Below are 24,819 nucleotides of genomic sequence, written 5' to 3'. Positions count from 1 at the left end.
AGTTAATCTGCCTAATCTCGCCCTACTGTCGCAGCCGCAACCTCTCCCTACGCTAATCAGAGCAGAGTGACGGGCGGCGCTATGTGACTCCAGCTTAAATAGAGGCTGGGTCACATGGTGCTCTGGCCAATCACAGCCATGCCAATAGTAGGCATGGCTGTGATGGCCTCTTGGGGCAAGTAGTATGACGCTTGTTGATTGGCTGCTTTGCAGCCTTTCAAAAAGCGCCAAGAAAGCGTCACAAAAGCGCGAAGAAAGCGACGAACACCGAACCCGAACCCGGACTTTTACGAAAATGTCCGGGTTCGGGTCCGTGTCACGGACACCCCAAAATTCGGTACGAACCCGAACTATACAGTTCGAGTTCGCTCATCCCTATCTGTGAGGCTTCCGCCTTCACTTGGTCAGCACTTGGTCAGTAATCCATCAGTATTGCTAAAGTAAAAAAAACTGGAGTGGATCAAAAACAGAGATGACATGTGAATGGAATATTTGAATGTCTTCTGTGTTTTGTACCCAGTCCTGCTTTTGGCTACCAAATCATAAGCCAATTCTGATGCAAAATAGGGACCATGTCATGCAGGCCTTACAGCTGTTACATAGACAGGATCCGTTGTGAGTCTCATTTTTCCTTCCTTCTGACAGATCACAAGAAAGGTCAAATAAATAATGATGTCAGCCAGGCCAAAAAGCAAAATAGTGGCCCAGTCATGAGGTGGGGAGGGTGGGAACAGCATGAGGAGACCACAGAGTGGCCCAATGACAGAGTCTGGAGGTGGCAGCAGCATCAGGAGGAGGCCACAGAGTGGCACAATGACAGTCAGGAGGTGTCATCAGCAGCATCAGGGGGCCAATAGAGTGTCACAATGACAGAGTGTGGAGGTGGCGGCAGCATCAGGAGGAAGCCACAGAGTGGCACAATGACAGTGTGGAGGTGGCAGCAGCATCAGGAGGCCACAGAGTGGCACAATGACAGAGTGTTGAGGTGGCGGCAGTAGTAGCATCAGGAGGAGGCCACAGGGTGGCAAAATGAAAGTGTTGAGGTAGCAGCATCAGGAGACCACTGAGTGGCAAGGTGACAAAGTGTGGAGGTGGCAGCAGCATCAGGAGACCACAGAGTGACCAGGTAACAGAGTGGGAAGGTGGGTGGCAATACCAGTACCAGCTGAAGATATTGGGTGAAAGAAAGTAAAGAGCGAGAGTTAATCATTAATCAAATCTTGAGGAAAAACGTATCCAAAAGATAGGAAGAACTCGAGTCGCCAGTGGAATAGGAGTGTTAGTGGTCGGTTTACTGATCGTTAACTGAATTAGCAGATGGACAATAAAAAAAGAATAGGTCGCCTGTAGGTAGTGCAGAGGGAGAGGCAGCTATTTGGGTAAGCCACTCGGATATCGATCAGAGTGTAAGGTATGTGAAATAGAAAGTATGGGTTCATTAGTATGAAATTGACCCAAAAGGTAAAGCCAATCTCTGTCTCCCAAGTAGAAGCACCAGATCCCTTATGGGGAATAGTTATTAAGGTTTAATAGTGTCTATTCAAATATGTGGGATATTAGAAATAAACTTGAGTGATCCACCATAGCTAATATTCACCTCTTTAGAGTCTGAGTTATTATGAGATGAAATTTAAGATAGGCCACAGTAGGGAAAAAGAAACAGCTCAATTTTTAAGAACGAGAGGTGATATATATATATATATATATATATATATATTTACACAATGTCTTTTAATAGTTTTATGTGCTTTACTCACTTCACAGGGGGGTGGTTTCCTGGATAAGCTCAAGACACCAGTGAAACCTAAAAAAAAAAAACTAGCCAGAATCGCATGTAGATTAGTAGATATTGATGGCAGCCACATCCACAGATCAATTTCTTTATTGGAAAATTCATCTCTGTGAAAGAAGGAGCACTTGGCATCAGATGTGTGGCATCAGGAGGGTGGCAGCATCAGAATAGTATCTGAGGCAGGTAGCCAGAAGAAACCGGTCTCTTTTGGCAAAGTGTTGGTGTGGCACCAAGGATGATTTAGTCTGATGCATCAGGCATTGGTGGGTGGAAATCCTGGCTGATTCACGCCTGATTCATCTTGACAAAGGTCAGTCGCTCCACATTTTGGGTGGACAGCCAAGTTCTTCTTGGGGTAACTATGGCCCCCCCCGCCGCACTAAACACCCGCTATGAAACCACGGGGCAGGACAGCTTTCCAGGGCAAACTCTGCCAGTTGCGGCCACAAATCCAGTTTGGCTGCCCAGTAGTCCAGCGGATCTTCAATGTGGGGTGGCAGGGTGCTCTCCAAGTATGCCACCAGCTGCTGGTTCAGGTCCTGCTCCAGGTATAGTTGCTGCTGCTGGTGAGTAGTTTTTTCACTAGGCGGGTGAAGAAAGCTGCTCATCAGCGATTCTAGACTCAAGTTGCTGCTGATGGAGCTGAAACTGCTCCTACCCCCCCCACCCTGCCACAGAAGCCATGGCAGAGGAACGTGAGCGAAGAGGGCCCCCCTGTTCAGAACTGTGAGAGGATGGACGATGTCGCAAATGGGCAGCGGCCAACTGACTACATAGGATGTCTTTATAGTAGTTCAGTTTGTCTTCCCTCTCAACGGGTGTAAAGAAGGCCCCTATTTTGGACCGGTAGCAAGGGTCTACATACGTGTTTAGGGCTGGTACTAACTTTATGGCAAAGAAATGATGGCTTGGGACTCTCCACCTCAGCTCAGCACAAGCCATCAGGTCTATGAAAGGTGCAGAGTCCACAACTTGGAAAGGGAGGGACTATAGCACCAGCAACTTGGCCAGGAGCACGTTCAGCTTCTGCGCCGTTGGATGAGTGCACGCATACTGTTGTCTCTTGGCAATCACTTCGGTGATCGATTGCTGACGGAATGACTGACCAGGAGTAGGAGGAGGAGCAGGAGCATCAGGACCAGCATATGATGGGAAGGGCAGACAGCCTGAAATCGGGTACGTGCCACTGGGTGAAGCCACGGTTGCTGCGGCAGGCTGGACCACCACATCGGAGCCACGGTTCTCTCAGGACACTTTATGGTGACGTTGCATATGTTGACGCAGGGCAGTGGTGCCAACATTGGCACCCTGGCCACGCTTTACGTTCTTCCCACACATTCTACATATGGCCATGTTCACGTCCTCCGGCGGCTTAACAAAAAACAGCCACAAAGGCAAGTAGTTGATTTTACCCCCAACACTCCACACCACTGACTGCTACCGCCACTGCTTTCGTGAACCCCTGCACCACTACTTTCTAGGCAGGTAGGCTCCTGCGAAGCGGGTGGTCTACCCCAGGCATGTTTGGCTCCCAACCTCCCACTGTGCCACCCTCCTGACTCCAGGCCACACTAGCGACTTGTTGGCTCTGCTGCTGCTTTATGGGCAAGCTGCCACCATCTTCTCCCGATAATGATGAAGCCCCTAATTCACCCGGCTCCCAAGTACGATCAGCTACATCATCATCATTGAGAACTGTCTGCACGTCACTAATGTCCTCCTCAATGGTCTCTGGGTCAAGAGCCTGACCGCTCGCAACACCTGCTCCCACGCCACTCTCCTCACCACTACTTGCCCGCCTAGCGGAGGAAGTGGCGGATGTCTCGTCTACATCTTGGCTGGCCAGTAGCTGCTGACTGTCCTCTAGTAGCTCACCCTTGCTGTATAGTGGAGCTGAGCTCACAGTATATAATACTGACGAACCCACCAACTCTTGGCTGGGGATGTCTGATGTCACTTGGGACCGAGTCAACCATTCAAGAACTGCTGGGTTGCTGGTCAAGACACGACCGCTAGATGACACACTTTTTTTGTGCCACTAATACACGCCAAAAGGGCTTTAGAACATATAACTGCACTGCTGAACGGAAAATAATATATATATTTTTTGCCACTAATACATACCAAAAAGAGCTTTAGAACATATAACTGCAACGCTGAATGACACATATATATTTTTTGCCACTAATAAAAGCCAAAAAAGGGCTGGAATTTTCGCACTTCACCACACAACGACTATAAAGCCCTTTTTTCCCACTAATTCAAGCCGAAAAATTATTTAGAACATATAACTGCACCGGACAAGGGCAAATAAGACATAGAAATATTTCCTTGTTATAAACCCTGTTAATGGCTGTATCAAACAGCACTTGCACCCCAATAACAAGAACGGATCCGCAGTCAGTGCCTCAAGGTGCAATAGGATTGTTCCTATTACCCAGGCTGTAAGCTCCCCTACTGAACCCTGTTCTGCTTCAATACTGTGGAATAATTCCTCCCTGTCCTTTCCCTGAACTTCTATACAGCAAAATAAAGTTTTAAAGTCTTTTCTACCACTGTCCCTAGCGCCTGCTGACGTCTCTCCCTGACCTAAGTCTACTGGAAAATGGTTGAATCCAAGATGGCTGAGGTTATTAGTAGGGCTGCGACATCACAGGGCTGGCTGCTGATTTGCTGCATGCATGGCATTGTGGGTGATCCCTCGTTCCCAGAGTTCATTGTTCCATGTCCAAACAAGTGCAGCAGCCATTTTAGGAAAAAATGCAATTCGTTACCACAAAGCGATTCGGTGCAAATCAAATTTTTCCTGAAATTCGGATCAAACTCCACTTCGTTAACTTTGATTGGCTCATCTCTAGTTATAGCATAGCAACAATGAACCTATGAGAATATGTAATAAAATGAATTTAATATTATTGGAAGCTTGCTCTTATGAGGAATTTGTTTACAGAAAAACTCAAACAATTCTAAAAAAGATTACAACCAAAAGCACACATTTGTTCAGATGATCATAAAGATGCTTATTAGAGATGAGCAAATCTTTTGTGATTCAATTCTAACAAATCTCTCAAAATGGTGGCCACCTTTTTGCAGGTCAAGAGACAGAGAAGAAGGCATCTGCCACCCAAAGATAATCATTTGTAGACCATGTTTTAATTCAAAAATAAAATCTCACAATGCAGTGTTCCCACCGGCTATCACCCATTTACCCATAGCCATCTACGTCACTTTCACTTTGACATTTCTAATGCTTAGAATGTCTTAGAATTAAATAGCTTGAAAGGGGTGAATACAGTCCTAGGTGACCTCAGAGCATCATACACAGCTTTTCAGGGCATTCTAAGCACTTTTGATTTGGGTCAAATCTATTCGCCCCCAAATTGAATCTACTGACTGATTTGTTAGAACCAAAATCAAGACATTCACTCATCTCTAATACTTACCATAGCCTTCTTTCCCAGCATTCAATGCACTGGTGAATGCCCTCCATGCCCTTTCCAAGGTTGTCCTCAATTGCGTTGAAAGTAAAGTAGGCTGCACTAAGTAATAAAGAACAAAGAGTGTCATAATTTACTCTGCCAGCTGAAAATGGAAACTTGATGGATTCCAGGTCAGGAAATGTTCCAGAGTTGTCATATTTGGAGATATATTTTAGTTAGTCCAAACTTTTACTAGAAGATATAGACATAGCTGTAGTTCTCTTTGGCATCTCTCCAAAGTCCAAATAAAGAGAGCAAATTTTAAAAGCTAAATGGATAACCAGATGCTATAAGCATCAATTTGTAGTAAGAATGCTGCATTTGCGTTCACCTACTATATCTACCGTATGTTACATCAACTATGCTACAGGTTTTTTTATTTACCCAGCAGAAAAAGATAGAAATTTACAGCATTTTATGACATTTTATGTCATTTAACTTTAAAGCAGCACAGATCAGGTAAAGTGCTGTCTTCCTTTGACAGTTTCAATTAACTTATAGATTTCATTCTTTTTCCTACATGAGAATTACTGCCGGTATTATGTAGCAATTTTACTTGCACACTTTCTAAGTAACAGTTTGAGTAATTTGCTTCCTAATGAAATCTGGAGTAAATAGCTCACAATTCATACCCCGGTGTCATTACTTTATCAAATGCTTTCTGTTTGCATACAAATTACTTCAGACTTGACAAGCCTCTTAGGAAAGATTGATGTTACTCATGGAAAAGTCTGGAGAAAAGTTTACATGCTGATATGTAAAGCAGGGAAGAATATTTTATTTTATGAGATAATGTTTTGGCAGCTGCTTCAACTTCTTTCATTTTATGATGTTACACATAATCATAGAACAGCGTTAACTTTAAAAAATAATCTAGGCGGCTTTGAAACTTAATCTGAACACTACAAATTTAAATAGATAATTACATATATATTAATGTTATAATAAAAAGACTCACCGGATCAGATTTATCATTGGTTTGGGCAAAAGGTGCAGATTGTGGCATCTGCGATATGTTTTGCAACTTTTTGTACTTCTTTTAGTATTTTAAGTGGCTCATAGCTCACAGCCATGGACTGTTGCCCTTACTTTTTCCAGTAATTTTTTTTTTATACAACCTAAAATTCATTTCTCCCTCAATGACCACAAGGCACCCAGGTGCTGAGACAACAAAGCAGCTCCGGGATGCTCCCTCCACCATATTCACGGTTGGGATGAGGTTTTGGTCCTGGTGTGCAGTGTTCTCCAAACATAGCGTTGTGCATGCATGCCAAAAAATAAAAATAAAGTTCCACTTGTCTCATTTGTCCAACCAACATTTTCCCCAAAGCATTGTGGAACATCCACATGGTCTTGGGCAAACCTAAAATTGTCATCAATGCTTTTTGGACAGCAGTGGCTTCCTTCCTTCAAAATGCTTTGTTTGGAGGAAAAGGATTACTGCACAATCTGACATTATTGAGTTGACCATGCTTTTTTACATCAACAGTGTAGTCTTTCATGTAGGCCTATAGCCATAAGTGTTAGTAATTTGTGAAAATACTGCACTTATGATTTATTGGAAGTGGAAGGGTACAACAAGCAATGAGGTAGTAAGGATATCTCCATAATTCAGGAATCTGGATATTATTATTTTTTTAAATGACCAGGACTGGCAGGGAATGATTTATATCTGCAATATATAGCTGGCTATAACGCTATTTTTATTGTGCTGGTGGTATTTCTGACGAGATCAAGATCTATGTGTGCCTGTCTTAAATTAGTCCTTACCAGTCTTATATAAACAAGCAATACATAATTGTATGTACTATATACTGTACCCTAGGTAAAGTATCATCTTCAGATAAATATGCTGTATTAATCTGGTGTAGATGATGATAGGATTGATGGCCTTTTGCTGTGTATAGGAATAGCACTATACAAAAAGAAGTGTCCAGCGTCTTGAGGATACAAAAATTGGGGCAAACAAAAATCCATAACCGTACAAGTAGCCAAACAATGCTTATGTGTTTCGGACACAAACTGTGTCCTTATTCATAGCAGATACTGCAATGAATAAGGATACAGTGTGTGTCCGAAATGTTTAAGAATAGTTTGTACAGTTTTTTGGCTACAGTTATGGATTTATATCTGAATAAAGCCTCAGTTTTTGGATCCTCAAGATGCTGGACACTTCTTTTTGTATATAGCGTGTTTTGCTCACAAGCAGAGTCCGAGCAGCAGGGATCCTTGAAGCATATGAGTGATATTCATTTATAGGAATAGCACCCATTATTAGGTATTGTCTATATTGTTACTTTGACTTGTTATTTTTTGGAAAGAGAAATAATGTAAAGCCACATACTGCAGTTTTAATGGCCTCAACTAGGCTTCACATTTTTACAAGGACTCCGGAACCCACATGTTGAGCAGAAGTATTTTCTTTACCATAGAACCACCCCGCTTCTTTATTTTAATAAGGAGAGGAGTAATTTCCATTTTCTAAATCTCTATCCAATTGCCTATTCTTTTCCTTGGTTCCAGATCTGATGAGGGTAGATAGGTCTACTTCTACTAAATTGTGTGTCAGCAGTGCACATAATGGAAAGATTTCTGTTATCCATGTGAAAATAACAATGTTTACTGACGTCTGTAGCGACTTTGGAGATTCAATGTCAGTTCTAGGTTACCTGGCTGAATAACATTTCATTATTTTCTACAAAATATGCTTCCCAGAGTGCCATATAACATGCCTGATAAAGCATGCACTGCATTGGCATACTAGTACCAAAAATACCCATAAACTTTGTCAATTTAATACTTATTCAAAATCCTCACAATACCTAAATTTGCTAAAATAAATGCAGTGTGAGTAGAGCCTAAAGGTGCCGAGTAGTGGGTGAGCATTCTCGGCCGAACACTAATTTTACTTGAGCATCGCGATGCTCGGCACATCACAGTGTTCGGCCGAACACCACGTGTGCTCAAGCGTGATTTCCGAGTCTCCTCCCCACACGTTTGTTGGCTGTTACGCAGCCAATAAACGTGCAGGTAAGTACTGCCATTCACTGTAATGCAGTAGCCATGTCTGTTACTGGCATTACAGTGATTGGCTGGCCGGAACGCGTCATCGCGTCATTCAGCTCAGTCTTAGTCAGGGAGAGCTGTTCTGAAGAAGGGACAGATAGTGTACAGAGTGAAATACTAATATTTTTATTGAAAAAACTTTTTAGAGACCCAAAAGTCCTTTTAAAGACTATTGTTGTATCTGGCAGCAATATATATTTTTAGCGCAACCTGCGTTAAATAGCTTGCAATTGTTTGGCTGCTGCAGACAGTTACATTATCTACGCTACATCTTCTGTGTAACTTGTGCGCAGCCTAAGAATATCTGTGACATCCAGTGTACTTTTTCCATAGACGGTGTCCGCTGCGGACAGTTACATTACCTACGATACATCTCCTGTATAGCGTTTGCGCATCCTAAATATCAGTGACATTCAGTCTAATTTTTGGGCTGCTGGTGGCAGCAACATTACCTGTGCTACATCTCCAGTATAACGTTAGTACATCCGAAATCAGTGACATTCAGTGTAATTTTTTTTCGCTGCTGGTGACAGAGACATTATCTACACTACATCTCCTGTGTAACGTGTGCGCAGCCTAAAAGTATCTGTGACATCCAGTGTACTTTTTCTGTAGATGGTGTCCGCTGCGGACAGTTACATTACCTGCACTACATCTCCTGTATAACGTTTGCATATCCTAAATATCAGTGACATTAATTCAGTGTAATTTTTTATTAGCCGCTGGTGACAGCGACATTACTTGCGCTTTAACTCCTGTATAACATTTGTGCAACCTAAATATCAGTGACATTCATTCAGTGTAATTTTTTATTAGGTGGTAGTGACAGCGACATTACTTGCGCTATACCTCCTGTATAACGTTTGCGCATCCTAAAATTATCTGTGACATTGAGTGTACTTTTTTCATAGATGCTGCCGACAGCAACATTATCTGTGCTACGTCTCCTGTTTAACGTGTGCGCATTCTAAAAATATCTTACATTCTGTGTACTTTATTTGTGCTTACACTTACAAAACCTGTGCTACTGTACGTGTGACATTCTTGCAAGCATATATACCATTTAATATGCGCAAGGCGAGCAGTAAGGGACGGGGAAGTGGCCGTGCTGCTGATGTTGCACGCAGAGGCTGTGGCCCTGGACACGGCGAAACTGTGCCTGCCGCGAGAGCACAAGAAACACACTCATCCACGATACCTAGCTTCATGTCCCAGTTTGCAGAACGGCGCAGGACACCACTCTCGACGTCACACCAGTGCGACCAGGTGGGTGGTTGGATTGCAGCAGATAATGCTTCCAGTCCGTTAGGCACCACCCTGTCTTCCACAAAGTCCAGTCTCAGTAGCCAAGACTCTAGTCAACAGAATCTTCGTCCTGATCCTCCTTCCTCCCACTATGGAGAGTCTTTACAAACAAGTGATCCCACACTCGGATATTCCGAGGAGCTCTTTTCATCGCCATTCCTTAATTTGGGCCTCTTGCCAAGCCCCCTTGAAGAGGGACATGAGGAGATCTTGTGCCCTGATTCCGAAACTCTTGAGCATCCACAGTCAGAAGATGGAATGGCAATTAGTGTTTCACGAGGTGGATGATGAAGATGAGACAATAAGTCAAACGCAATTAGGGTCTCAAGAGGTTCATAATAAGGATGAGACACAGTTGTCAATATCTGAGGTTGTTGTTAGGTCAACAAGTCAGGAGGATAACCAGAGTGAGGAAGTGGAAGAGGAGGTGCTGGACCAAAAAGTCACTGACCCAACCTGGGAAGGTGGCAAGCTGAGTGAGGATAGCAGTACAGAGGTGGAGGGATCCTCAACACTGCAACAGTCTGGAAGAGGCAGTGGGGTGGCAAAAGGGAGAAGGCGGGCCACACCAAACAGGCCCACAAATGTTCCCCGGTGCACCCTCTTGCGGCAATCTCCCTTGCCAAGGAGTAGTTGTTCCGCAGTCTGGCGCTTTTTTGAGGAAAGTGCGGACGATGAAAGAATTGTCATTTGCAACCTGTGCCGTACCAAAATGAGCAGAGACATGAACACTTGCAACCTCACTACCACCAGCATGATCCACCACATGGTATCAAAGCACCCTAATAGGTGTGCCAAACGCCTGGGTCCACAATCAGTGTCTGTGAGTCACACCACTGCCTCCTCTTCACCTGTGTTACACGCTGGCCAGTTCCCTGTTCAAGACACAGGCCTCCCGCCATGGACCTGGACCTTCGCAAGCACTATCAGCTAGCACACTGACGGCACACTGGATGAACGTTGCACAGGTGCTACTGACGTCAAGGATTGCGGGCCCTACTTCCATCAGGGTTTTCACCACCACCTACATTAGTGGCTGCAACCACCCCTTCTCCTCCTCCGCCTCCTGCTCCACTCCCACCTCTGAATTTTCATCTTGCAGCACCAGTCAGCCATCAGTCAGTAGCTGGAAGCAGTATAGCACTGCAGTGGGGACGCGGTAACAGGTTGTGCTTAAACTGATCTGCTTAGGTGACAAACAGCAGAGCTGTGGCAGCGGATAAGGGACCAGACTGAGCTGTGGCTCTCGCCACTCAACCTACAACCAGGCATGGTTGTGTCCGATAATGGCCGTAACTTTGTGGAACTCAGCAAGCTCACACACATACCATGCCTAGCCCTAGTGTTCAACCTAGTGGTTCAGCGGTTTCTTAAAACCTACCCCACATTGCCTGAGCTACTGGTGAATGTGCGCCACATGTGTGTCCATTTCTGCAAGTCATCGACAGCTTCTGCTAGTCTGGAAATGCTGCAGCAGACCTTGAAATTGCCAGCTCACTGACTGTTGTGCGAGATGATCATGCACAGGAACTCCACATTCCACATGTTGGCCAGGCTTTGTGAGCAGCAGAGGGAGTAGTGAAACACCAGCTGCAACATGGTCATCACCTTTCCAGTCAGCTTACGCTGTTAACAATCGACGAGTGGGCATTGATGTCTAACCACTGTGAGGTTTTACGCAACTTTGAGGAATCAACACAGATGGTAAGCGGCGATAACGCTATTATCAGCGTAACCATCCCACTTCTGTGTCTACTCAAACGCTCGCTGCTCACAATGAAGGCGGACGCTTTGCATGTGCAAGAGGTGGAAATGGGGGAAGACATTACACAGGATGATAGCCAGACCACCCTCATTTCGTCTTCCCAGCATGAATTGGATGATGATGAGGAGGAGGTTGCCTCCGCTACAGAGGGTAGTACCCATAGCAGGTTTATTCGATCTGTTTAGCGTGGATGGGCCGAAGAGGAGGAAGAGGATGAGGAGATTGAGAGTCATCCTCCTGATGAGGACAGCGAAGTCTTGTCTGTTGGGACTCTGGCACACATGGCTGACTTTATGTTAGGCTGCCTTTCCCGTGACCCTCGCGTTGTACGATTACTGGTTGTTCACTCTTCTCAATCCCCACTACAAAAATAACTTCTCATCTTTCATTCCTGTGGTGGAAAGGACGAGCAAAATGGTGCAATATCAGAAGGTCCTTGCAGAAAATATGCTCCAAAAATTTCTAGCTGACAACGCTGGCTGCAAAGTACGTAGTTCCTTGGCCAACCAAGGAGGGGACACAAGGGGAACACACAGCAGTTCCGACAGAGGCAGGGCAACACTCTCGAAGGCCTGGTACAGTTTCATGACACCTCGCCAGCACCCTTAACCTGATGCGCGGCCTAGTGTCACAAGGAAGGAAAAATTTGGGAAGATGGTGAAGGAGTACATAGCAGACCGTGTCAGCGTCCTCAGTGATCCTTCTGTGCCTTACAACTATTGGATGTCCAAGCTGGACACGTGGCACGAACTGGCACTCTACGCATTGGAGGTGCTGGCCTGCCCTGCTGCCAGCGTTTTGTCAGAGCTTGTATTTAGCGCTGTTGGGGTCATATTAAAGGGCTTCTGTCAGCCCACTAAACCGTTTTTTTTTTTTTTTGGTTTACTAATAATCCCTATACTGCGAGCTCCCTATGCATGAGTTAAATAATCATTTTGGTTCAGTAGAATTTTATAAAAAGCTATTTTTAAAATATGTAAATTACCTTGCTACCAGCAAGTAGGGCGGCTACTTGCTGGTAGCAGCCACATCCTCCGATCCTAATGACGCCCTACTTGCTGGTAGCAAGGTAATTTACATATTTTAAAAATAGCTTTTTATAAAATTCTACTGAACCAAAATGATTATTTAACTTATGTATAGGGAGCTCGCAGTATGGGGATTATTAGTAAACAAAACAAAAAAACGGTTTAGTGGGCTGACAGAAGCCCTTTAACTGATAAGCTCATCCGACTGTCAACTGAAAATGCTGACCAGTTGACTCTTATAAAAAATGAACAAGGCCTGGCTTGCCCCTGACTTCTCAACTCCACCAGAGGTTAGCATCTGAACATAAATGCACTCTAAATGTGGTTTTTATGGTATATTGGATACACTGTATTCCCATGCACCCCTTCCACCACTCAGCCCCAGACCCTCGCCTAAATGTTTTAGATGCTCAGAAGGCCCTTGCTCCTAATGTTTTAGAGGGTCACAGCAGGCCATCAATCATAATTTTTCAAGGCTGTGTATGATGCCCTCCTTTATGTGTAATAAAGGGTGTATTGGAGTGCCGGTTCCTTGTAATTTTTGGCAGCCCTTTCACTTAGCGCATAGACTTTATGAGTGTCGGAGTGCCACTACCTGAACAATTGTACCACAATGTGAATGAGGCCCTCCTTTATGTGATATACAGGTTATATTGGAGTGCCTCTTCCTTGTAATTTTTAGCAGCACTTGCACTTGCAAGTAAATATACAGGAAATAATGTTTCCTAACAATTTTTGACCTCTGAATCCAGAGTTTTGTTGTATACTTCTTTTTCCCTGTACCAAGCCTTTGAGATCAGCTTATAGTCACAATATTTTCAAGAAAATCTAGTAACCGAAGTTAGAAAACTCATTCAAGTAAGGATTAGGGAGGCAGAAATAACATAAAATAAGCCATTTACCCAGCTTCACCGTTTCCTTTTGGTTGAAGATTTTCTGAGTATAAAAGAATAATAATAATAATACCGTAATATATGTTTCTACAAATCTTTGCCAAATAATAAAAATGATCAGTGTATCATAGGTACACAAACACATGTTGCTCTATACTAAAGTTCTATTATTAAGTTATTAGTAATTGTACTGAGCATTTGGTTTCCTATCTTGCAAGTTAAAGAGAACATTGAATCCAAAATTTGATATCACGGGTAAACACTAAATAGCTGTTTCCGGCTCAATAGAAACTGTTAAATCAGCAGCGAGTCGATATACTGCCATATCCTTCTCATTTACTGGTTGACAGGTTTTGAAAAACTGTTCTTTATATCTGATGACAGGATATTTGCAGATCTCCTACAGCTTTGAATAGGATTTCCGTGTGTTCAAGCTGGTAAGCTTCAGATGATGTCTGACGTTATCACAGATATTGTAAAGACCTCGGTATTTCTGAGAATAGTGCATGGTTGTGACCCCTGCATATTGCAGTTTATATGTATTTGAGTTCAGTAAATTTACTTTAAGTGAATAAGTTCAATAGTGTGGACATACCCTTTGCATTAATGTTGGCCAAACTTGCCACTTTTAGTGGGACCAGCCAACCATTTAATGTACAGTGTATAGTGGCCTCCTGACTCTCCTCCTATGACATACATCAGGGAAGATAAGGATCAGGGTGCTACATTTCAACTTTCCCTATCCTCAGAGATTATACTGTACACCATCATGAGGTGTCTGACAGTGTCGTACTCCCTTCTCCCCTTTATAGCACCCGTTGAGCTGAGCATGCATGTGGGGACACTTTAAAGGATTACTTTTTGGCCACACAAGCATTTGACAGACAGTTATTGACAGATGGAACTTGTGATGATACTGGCAACCAGACATCTCACATATATTCCTCATGCTTCCTCATGTAAAGTCATTTTGAGCTGGCTCTATTTAAAAGGGTTGTGCAAGAATGAGGGGTCCCACTTGGCTTGACCTGTAAAAATAAGATTACTTACCTGATTCCCGGCGCTGACTCCCCTCTCCTTCTCCTCCATGCCTGTGATATTCCTCTGGGCTCCCCCACTGTAAACATCCGGTTTGATATTGCCACAGCCAATCACTGGCCACGGTGGAGACCGGATACCCTTGCATCATGTGACCATTTGTCATGCTGTAAGAGGAGCCGATTACCGACACGATCAGTGATTGGCCGAAGCTATGGAATGCTGGATTTTACAGCGAGGAACCCCAGCAGAGCATCGCATGCCTGGAGGAGAAGGAGTGGGGAGTCAGCTACGGAAAGCAGGTAAGTAAGCTTCCCTTTAAGGTGGTTTCATTTTTTAACCTAGTATGAGGGGCAGATTTGGCATTTCTGGGGCTCCAAGCAAAGCTATGTCCAGGGGCCCGTCACACTGCTAAGGTCCTCCCATTACACCACTAAGCTCTGCCCCATCACACTGATAAGCAGGCGGTATGTCTGCTCCTTTGCTTGATTTGCACGGTGGTAAAGTCTGCCACTGCCTAGTATGGCACATTCTTCACAGCTAGGGCAGTTTGTTGGGGATCTTGTTCATTTCTGAGAACTAGAAGCTCCTGAAGTTAGGATATTTTCACTTTTGGAAAAACAGAACCTGACGGTGGCTAGCACATGTGATAAGATAGCTGTGTACACAACATGGTAAAACTTAGAACCATGTTCATAAACCTCAAGTTAATTGAATCTGCTTCATAATTATTTCCTGACTTATTGGCAGCCACTGAGATGGTGATTATTTGTAATTGAGACTTACAATAAAGATGTGAAAAACAAAGCTGTTTTTAGCTTCTGGAAATTATATATTTCTGTCATGTATTTTAGTGAACGATGTTGTGTATGTTTTTGAAAATCAGTGGAGATTGGTACAAAGGAAAAATGGAGTAGTTCCCCATTGCAACCAACCAGCTTACTGCTTTCATTTTCTATAGGGTCTGAAAGGTGATGTCTGATTGGTTGCTATGGGCAACTCCTTCACTTTAGCTTTGATCTAGTTTTGATAAGTGTGTTCTGTTCCCACAGTTCCATCTTTCTTCATTCATCTAATAGGAATACAAAGCATAGCACACATACTTGTCAGCTGTCTCTACATTTGTGGGCTTTGTTTGGGAATATTTGGGTTACAAAATGCAAATACTTTTTAGTTGGAACATACTGGGAGTGTACTGAAATTATCAATATTTCCAAAATGATACATCATAATTCACATTCATTCCATGACGTTAAAACTGATATAAATTGTATATATATATATATATATATATATATATATATACAGTACAGACCAAAAGTTTGGACACACCTTCTCATTCAAAGAGTTTTCTTTATTTTCATGATTATGAAAATTGTAGATTCACACTGAAGGTATCAAAACTATGTATTAACACATGTGGAATTATATACATAACAAACAAGTGTGAAACAACTGAAAATATGTTATATTCTAGGTTCTTCAAAGTAGCCACCTTTTGCTTTGACTACTGCTTTGCACACTCTTGGCATTCTCTTGATGAGCTTCAAGAGGTAGTCACCTGAAATGGTCTTCCAACAGTCTTGAAGGAGTTCCCAGAGATGCTTAGCACTTGTTGGCCCTTTTGCCTTCACTCTGCGGTCCAGCTCACCCCAAACCATCTCGATTGGGTTCAGGTCCGGTGACTGTGGAGGCCAGGTCATCTGGCGCAGCACCCCATCACTCTACTTCATGGTCAAATAGCCCTTACACAGCCTGGAGGTGTGTTTGGGGTCATTGTCCTGTTGAAAAATAAATGATGGTCTAACTAAACGCAAACCGGATGGAATAGCATGCCGCTGCAAGATGCTGTGGTAGCCATGCTGGTTCAGTATGCCTTCAATTTTGAATAAATCCCCAACAGTGTCACCAGCAAAGCACCCCCACACCATCACACCTCCTACTCCAAGCTTCACGGTGGGAACCAGGATGTAGAGTCCATCCGTTCACCTTTTCCGCGTCGCACAAAGACACGGTGGTTGGAACCAAAGATCTCAAATTTGGACTCATCAGACCAAAGCACAGATTTTCACTGGTCTAATGTCCATTCCTTGTGTTCTTTAGCCCAAACAAGTCTCTTCTGCTTGTTGCCTGTCCTTAGCAGTGGTTTCCTAGCAGATATTCTTCCATGAAGGCCTGATTCACACAGTCTCCTCATAACAGTTGTTCTAGAGATGTGTCTGCTGCTAGAACTCTGTGTGGCATTGACCTGGTCTCTAATCTGAGCTGCTGTTAACCTGTGATTTCTGAGGCTGGTGACTCGGATGAACTTATCCTCCGCAGCAGAGGTGACTCTTGGTCTTCCTTTCCTGGGGTGGTCCGTATGTGAGCCAGTTTCTTTGTAGCGCTTGATGGTTTTTGTGACTGCACTTGGGGACACTTTCAAAGTTTTCCCAATTTTTCGGACTGATTGACCTTCATTTCTTAAAGTAATGATGGCCACTCGTTTTTCTTTACTTAGCTGCTTTTTTCTTGCCATAATACAAATTCTAACAGTCTATTCAGTAGGACTATCAGCTGTGTATCCACCTGACTTCTCCACAACGCAACTGATGGTCCTAACCCCATTTATAAGGCAAGAAATCCCACTTATTAAACCTGACAGGGCACACCTGTGAAGTGAAGACCATTTTAGGTGACTACCTCTTGAAGCTCATCAAGAGAATGCCAAGAGTGTGCAAAGCAGTAATCAAAGCAAAAGGTGGCTACTTTGAAGAACCTAGAATATGACATATTTTCAGTTGTTTCACACTTTTTTGTTATGTATCTAATTCCATGTGTTAATTCATAGTTTTGATGCCTTCAGTGTGAATCTACAATTTTCATAGTCATGAAAATATAGAAAATTCTTTGAATGAGAAGGTGTGTCCAAACTTTTGGTCTGTACTGTATATATATATATATATATATACAGTCATGTGAAAAAATTAGGACACCCTTTGAAAGCATGTGGTTTTTTGTAACATTTTTAATAAAAGGTTATTTCATCTCCGTTTCAACAATACAGAGAGATTAAAGTAATCCGACTAAACAAAGAAAACTGAAGAAAAGTCTTTTCAAGATCTTCTGTAAATGTCATTCTACAAAAATGCCTATTCTAACTGAGGAAAAAGATAGGACACCCTTGCCCCTAATAGCGAGTGTTACCTCCTTTGGCTGAAATAACTGCAGTGAGACGGTTCTTGTAGCCATCTACCAGTCTTCGACATCGGTCTGAGGAAATTTTACCCCACTCCTCAATGCAGAACTTTTTCAGCTGTGAGATGTTTGAGGGGTTTCTTGCACGTACAGCCCTTTTCAAGTCACCCCACAGCATCTCAATGGGATTCAAATCTGGACTTTGACTTGGCCATTCCAGGACTCTCCATTTCTTCTTTTTCAGCCAATCTTTGGTTGATTTACTAGTATGTTTTGGGTCATTGTCATGTTGCATGATCCAGTTTCGCTTCAGCTTTAATTTTCTAACTGATGGTCTCACATGTTCTTCAAGCACCTTCTGATACACAGTAGAATTCATTGTGGATTCTATGATGGTGAGCTGACCAGGTCCTGCTGCAGCAAAGCAGCCCCAAACCATGACACTTCCACCTCCATGCTTCACAGTTGGTATGAGGTTCTTTTCTTGGAATGCTGTGTTTGGTTTACGCCAAACATGTCCTCTGCTGTTGTGTCCAAATAATTCAATTTTGGACTCATCTGTCCAAAGAACATTATTCCAGAAGTCCTGGTCTTTGTCAACTTTATCTCTGGCAAATGTCAGTCTGGCCTCGATGTTTCTCTTGGAAAGCAAAGGTTTCCTCCTTGCACACCTCCCATGCAAGTTAAACTTGTACAGTCTCTTTCTGATTGTAGAGGCATGTACTTCTACATCAACAGTAGCCAGAGCCTGCTGTAGTTCTCGAGATGACACTTTAGGGTTTTTGGAGACCTCTTTTAGCATCTTGCGGTCTGCTCTTGGGGTGAACTTGCTGGGGCGACCAGTCCTGGGCATGTTGGCAGTTGTTTTGAAAGCCCTCCACTTGTAGACTATCTTCCGGACAGTGGAATGGCTGATTTCAAAATCTTTTGAGATCTTTTTAAATCCCTTCCCAGACTCATAGGCTGCTACAATCTTTTTTCTGAAGTCCTCTGACAGCTCTTTTGCTCTCACCATGGTGCTCACTCTCACTTCAACAGTCAGGAGCACACCAAACTAAATGTCTGAGGTTTAAATAGGGCAAGCCTCATTCAACATGCAGAGTAACGATCTACTAATTATGTGCACCTGGTGTGATATACCTGTGTGAGATCTGAGCCAATTTAATAGGGAATACATGTGAGGGTGTCCTATCTTTTTCCTCAGTTAGAATAGGCATTTTTGTAGAATGACATTTACAGAAGATCTTGAAAAGACTTTTCTTCAGTTTTCTTTGTTTAGTTGGATTACTTTAATCTCTCTGTATTGTTGAAACGGAGATGAAATAACCTTTTATTAAAAATGTTACAAAAAACCACATGCTTTCAAAGGGTGTCCTAATTTTTTCACATGACTGTATATATATATATACAAATGCAGATAAAGCAATAAAGCAGCAGCACAGTCAGATGGTGTGAACAGGGTGCAAATCCTGAAGGAAGGCAGGCTTCTGCTCCACTATAGACACATCCAAAGAACGAGGCAGCACTCCAAATATAGAGTGAAAGGGTGATGACCCGAAACTTTAATCTCCAGGCAATGTACATCTCAGCGATTTGAAGTATAAAGTGTCAGAGAGTATAAAGTGCTAAAAAACAAAGCAGTTCTTAAAGAGTTTGTCCATGATATAGCAACAGTTACTGTAAAGGATATTGGTTATACTTTCCTAAACTCTTGCATGCTTATTGCCAGCTTTCGTGTGAAGAATTATCTTAGTTACAGTAACTGTGATTAAAACAACTGTTAACATGGAAAATACACAAAAAATTGTCAGCTCTTCCATTACAACCTCTCTGGTGGGTTGTATTCCCCCTGTACGCAGCAGTAAATTTTTAAAAAGTTAAAAGTTAAATGTCACCCAAAGGTATTGTACTTCCTAATGAGGACACAAACTGTAAAGTTTAAAAAAAAAAAGTAAATAAAAAAATTAAAGACAAACAATTTTTTTTTTATTAAAATCCACCACATGCCGCAGTGCAGCTTCTAGGTCTGCCTCCCGCTTCTATAATACATACATCCTATATATCAAAATGACCATTATGGAATGGGGACATACAGTATACATACGGTATCTTTAATCCTATAGTGTCTCATATTGCAACTAAAACTAAGAAATATATACTGTAAATGTGCCCCTGGAGAGCAGTCCTATCCCCTCTTCCTTCTCACAGTGTTGTGTCTAGCTGTGAGTCTACTGCCCACTACTGTTTGGGCAATAGAAGGGGTTGTCAAGCTTTGGGGGCCTAGAAAATGAATGGAGCTGGCAGTGGCACGCTCAACCGCCATGCTATTTATTAGGAGATTTTGAAGGGGTTCTTTGGGAATATATTTTTTTTTTTAAGCCTGCCTCTGATCCATATTTACTGATTTCCATCACTTTGGTCCTCCATGCTGCCTCACGCATGTCCATGTTCTGATCTCCATGAGGCGTTTCATCTGTTGCAGCATGGGCATGCTCCGATGCAGCCAATGACTGGCTTCAGCGGTGACTTTCTGCTTGTGGCCACTGCTTGTGTCACCACTGAAGCCAGTCATTTCCTGCAGCAGAGCATATGACCATGCTCATGCTACAGCAGATGTAAACTCCACTCTGGAAGCAGAAACATGGACATGCGGGAGGCAGCGTGGAGGACCGGATTGGCGAGAAGCAGGTAGGTATGAGTCTTCTGTTTACAGAGGCAGACTGAGGGTACTTGCAAGAAAATCATTATTCCCGCAGAACCACTTTAAGAACCCCCTTCTTGTGAACAGTGGGGCTCCAGACAGTCAGACCCCCACTAGTCAGATGCTATAAGTTAAGGACAACCCTTTCACATATCAGTTTAGTACACAGAACTCACATACCAAAGGGTCAAATTGCAGGGTTTTCCATTCCATCCAACAAAGTTTCTCAGAACATTATATATGCTACATTAAAACAAAAAGTAACAAAAAAAAGGCTACGATGAGAAGGGGTTAAATTTATCATTCTCCACATATGGATGATTTTCTATTACTAGGTAACTGCATTGTTCTTCCATATCTAAAGCCATTACACAGCTGTGTTACAACTGTATATTCCACGGTCTACGAGGAAGAAAGAATATATTATTTTAAGATATCTGAAATGAATTGTTTGCTAATATTACAATCACCTTTTGCATTAACGCTGCCTGCCTGTTTGTATAACCTTTTAAAGCAATTGTTTTTGAGCCGCAAGTTCTGTAAATAGTGGAGCTGCAACGCTTTACAAATGAAAGGGGTTGGATGCTATTCAGTTGATGATGTAAAACAAGCTCCTAGAGATGGCTACTAGGGTTGTCAAATAGAACTGGTGTTTTGCTGAACAATAAATCCAGTGCAAGACCTAACCTGACACATTTTAATGCCACCTATATAGAGCATGGTCAACTAATAGCACAAATACCACAAAATCTGAACCAAATTTGATCACTTTCTTATCGTAAGTTTATATCATTTTGTTTTGATTTGTACAGGAGGAGACCGGGAGCGAATGACTGCCAACCATGAGACATACCTTCTTATGGCCAGCACGCAGAATGATATGGAAGACTGGGTGAAGTCTATCCGCAGAGTCATATGGGCACCATTTGGAGGAGGTGAGTTTTGCATCCCATCAGAATAATAAGTAGTATCAATACAGTACAGGAGTTGCAGTGAGTAACCTTAGAGGGAATTTGTCATCATAAATTGATTTATTTAAATCTAGTTTTTATGTCAAATATATATTTTTAGAATCTTTGATTGGTATTTAAAATTTTCCATAGCACTATCTATATTTTCAGAAATGCTAAAATTCTACTAGAGTCGAGTGAATCAAGCTTCGAATCATAGATGATCCGAAGTCGATTTGTTAAAAAACTTTGTAATACTGTTTCCGTGTACAGCATTAGAATGTACGGTATGTGTTCCATGCAGGAAAAGTTTGTCAAGGCCGAAGTTGAGCAAGACTTCGGTGAATTACTTTGGTATTCCTATCTGCATATTTAAAAACATTGTAATATAGGAATCCGACGTCAGCTTCGTTACTGAGGTACCCGCCAGTACCGAAGTATCCAACTTCAGATTCCTATTTTAAAATGTTTTTAAATATGCAGATAGGAATACCAAAGTCATTTACCGAAGTCTTGCTCAACTTCGACCTTGACAAACTTTTCCCACATGGAACACATACATTCTAACAGTGTACATGGAAACAGCATTACAAAGTGGATTATCTTTGAAACCTAAACCCTACCCACTGTGCTTACCACTTGTGAAGAGTGGCATTAGAAGTTAAAAATTATGGAGCAAATATAGCATGCACCATGATATGAGGGTTTTTTACACCACAATAGTAGCATAACACCTTTGGCAGTGCATGTGCCAGTTTGCCGTGGAGTGAACCATCAAACAAGGTTGTCTTGGCCAGGCTATTTAGATGAAGGGCTAGGACAGCAAACCTCAACTGTGTCTGAGGTAAAAGAAACACCACGCCAAGACTTCCTTTCTATATGGGTTTTATAATATAGGTGTGACTATTACTTGGGCACTCCCTACAATTGCACCATTGGCAGTATATCCTGCTAATAACTTTTGTTTATCTGATCATCTTATTAGAAGTTTTTGAAAGTTCTGTATTAGAACCCATGCCTACCATGCACCATTTATACTGGTGTCTTCTCATGTTGTAAAGATGGCCACCATCACCTGAATCAGATGTCAAACTCTGGAGGGGCCCCTATTGGTGCAGTCCTGCATTTTACATCAGTAGGGTTATGTCATCCCTACAGCAATACAGTGCTGAAAAAAATGACATCCAAGTATGAGGCACGATACAGATGAGAGGTTTCATTTCTATCCCCTTTCTGCCATTTTTTACAAGTATGAATAGATGCAAATCCCTGCTTAGGTCTCATTAGCTTATGGAAATTTATAAATGCACCAGCACTTCATTAGTCCACAGAGATCAATGATCTCTATATGAATATCCATTTGCCTGCCAAACCTCTTTTATACTGTGGGTTGATAACTGCAACCGTCTCCAGGCTTGAGTATTTTGTTATTAACACAAGTCTGCATGATGCCAACCTTTCACAATAGCTACTGGGTATTATGTGGATTTGGTATTATCTGCACCATGTTATTTATTCAGTCCCTGGATTGTAATACAACATATCGGATGAATATAAAATGACACTGTATACTTGTAAATTACTACAATTTTTCATTCATTAGTATCATTACTACCAGTAGTTTGAATGAAAGAGGAGAATCCCAGGTACCAATTTCAGTGAATAAAAGTCCCCTTTTTAAATAACGGGATATAAAAAGAAAATGAAAATTTTAAAGTATTCTCCTTTACTCATCTAAAAAATATGAGTTAGAGTTCAGTCTTAACCATTCAAACCCAAAGTGAAAGTTGAACATTTCTTTTCTCGTTCTGTATTGAATTTCTCTATCTGATCTATCCATACATAGTGACGTTCTATAGACATAGGACTTAAGATGCATATGTCAGCAGGATCAACTCTATTAAAGCCGATATATTGCCTGGTAGACTTGATTCTGCTGATTAAGATGATACCTCCCTTATGAAAATCAATTGTGGCCTTCCGGAGAAAATAGACTTTTATTGTTTATGCGAGTGAGGGCTTCAGTGCACCAAGTGGAGTGAAAACTCTGGAACATGGAGGAGTTGAGGTGCACAGAGAGGCTAGACCCTGCCCCTCGGTGTGCTGAAGCCCTCACTTTCATAAATAATTAATTTTTTTTTTTATTTCAGGAATGTTGCAACCAATTTTCACAAGGCAGGCATCACTGTAATCAGCAGGATCGAGTCTGCTTTAATAGGATTGATCCTGCTGACAGATGCTCTTTAAAGAGGACCTGTCACTGCTCCTGACATGTCTGGTTTATTAGCTACATGCATTCCCCATGTAATAACAATTCTGGAGCAGCATCTATTCTTATGGCTCTATGCTGTACCATTCCTTTATTATTCCTGTACCCTTCTTCACAATCTTGAAGAGGTATCCATTGAACCAGGATTGTGACTGGCTAGCACTGAAATTGAGTCTTTATATTGTGCCATTCTCCAAACTATCGGCTGGCAGCAGTCTCCTCATTTCTCAATATGAGCTTAAGTTATACACTACGTGCAGAATTATTAGGCAAATGAGTATTTTGACCACATCATCCTCTTTATGCATGTTGTCTTACTCCAAGCTGTATAGGCTCGAAAGCCTACTACCAATTAAGCATATTAGGTGATGTGCATCTCTGTAATGAGAAGGGGTGTGGTCTAATGACATCAACACCCTATATCAGGTGTGCATAATTATTAGGCAACTTCCTTTCCTTTGGCAAAATGGGTCAAAAGAAGGACTTGACAGGCTCAGAAAAGTCAAAAATAGTGAGATATCTTGCAGAGGGATGCAGCACTCTTAAAATTGCAAAGCTTCTGAAGCGTGATCATCGAACAATCAAGCGTTTCATTCAAAATAGTCAACAGGGTCGCAAGAAGCGTGTGGAAAAACCAAGGTGCAAAATAACTGCCCATGAACTGAGAAAAGTCAAGCGTGCAGCTGCCAAGATGCCACTTGCCACCAGTTTGGCCATATTTCAGAGCTGCAACATCACTGGAGTGCCCAAAAGCACAAGGTGTGCAATACTCAGAGACATGGCCAAGGTAAGAAAGGCTGAAAGACGACCACCACTGAACAAGACACACAAGCTGAAACGTCAAGACTGGGCCAAGAAATATCTCAAGACTGATTTTTCTAAGGTTTTATGGACTGATGAAATGAGAGTGAGTCTTGATGGGCCAGATGGCTGGATTGGTAAATGGCAGAGAGCTCCAGTCCGACTCAGACGCCAGCAAGGTGGAGGTGGAGTACTGGTTTGGGCTGGTATCATCAAAGATGAGCTTGTGGGGCCTTTTTGGGTTGAGGATGGAGTCAAGCTCAACTCCCAGTCCTACTGCCAGTTTCTGGAAGACACCTTCTTCAAGAAGTGGTACAGGAAGAAGTCTGCAAGGTAAGAAAAACATGATTTTCATGCAGGACAATGCTCCATCACACGCGTCCAAGTACTCCACAACGTGGCTGGCAAGAAAGGGTATAAAAGAAGAAAATCTAATGACATGGCCTCCTTGTTCACCTGATCTGAACCCCATTGAGAACCTGTGGTCCATCATCAAATGTGAGATTTACAAGGAGGGAAAACAGTACACCTCTCTGAACAGTGTCTGGGAGGCTG

The 24,819-nt window shown here is 42.5% G+C and overlaps 1 protein-coding gene across 3 annotated transcripts in view; it reads left to right on the top strand.

Annotated features, from left to right (window-relative positions):
* Positions 1–24,819, top strand: part of ARHGAP24 (Rho GTPase activating protein 24) — a 680,670-nt gene that overhangs the window by 563,270 nt on the left and 92,581 nt on the right. For all 3 annotated transcript variants that reach the window (XM_044304151.1, XM_044304143.1, XM_044304167.1), the window contains one exon: positions 21,057–21,179. In XM_044304151.1, coding sequence (XP_044160086.1) covers positions 21,057–21,179 — 123 coding nt within the window. The remainder of the gene's footprint in view (positions 1–21,056; positions 21,180–24,819) is intronic.

This window comes from Bufo gargarizans, chromosome 1 (genome assembly GCF_014858855.1).
Source record: "Bufo gargarizans isolate SCDJY-AF-19 chromosome 1, ASM1485885v1, whole genome shotgun sequence".
NCBI lineage: Eukaryota > Metazoa > Chordata > Amphibia > Anura > Bufonidae > Bufo > Bufo gargarizans.
This window is presented reverse-complemented; position numbering and strand designations above follow the sequence as displayed.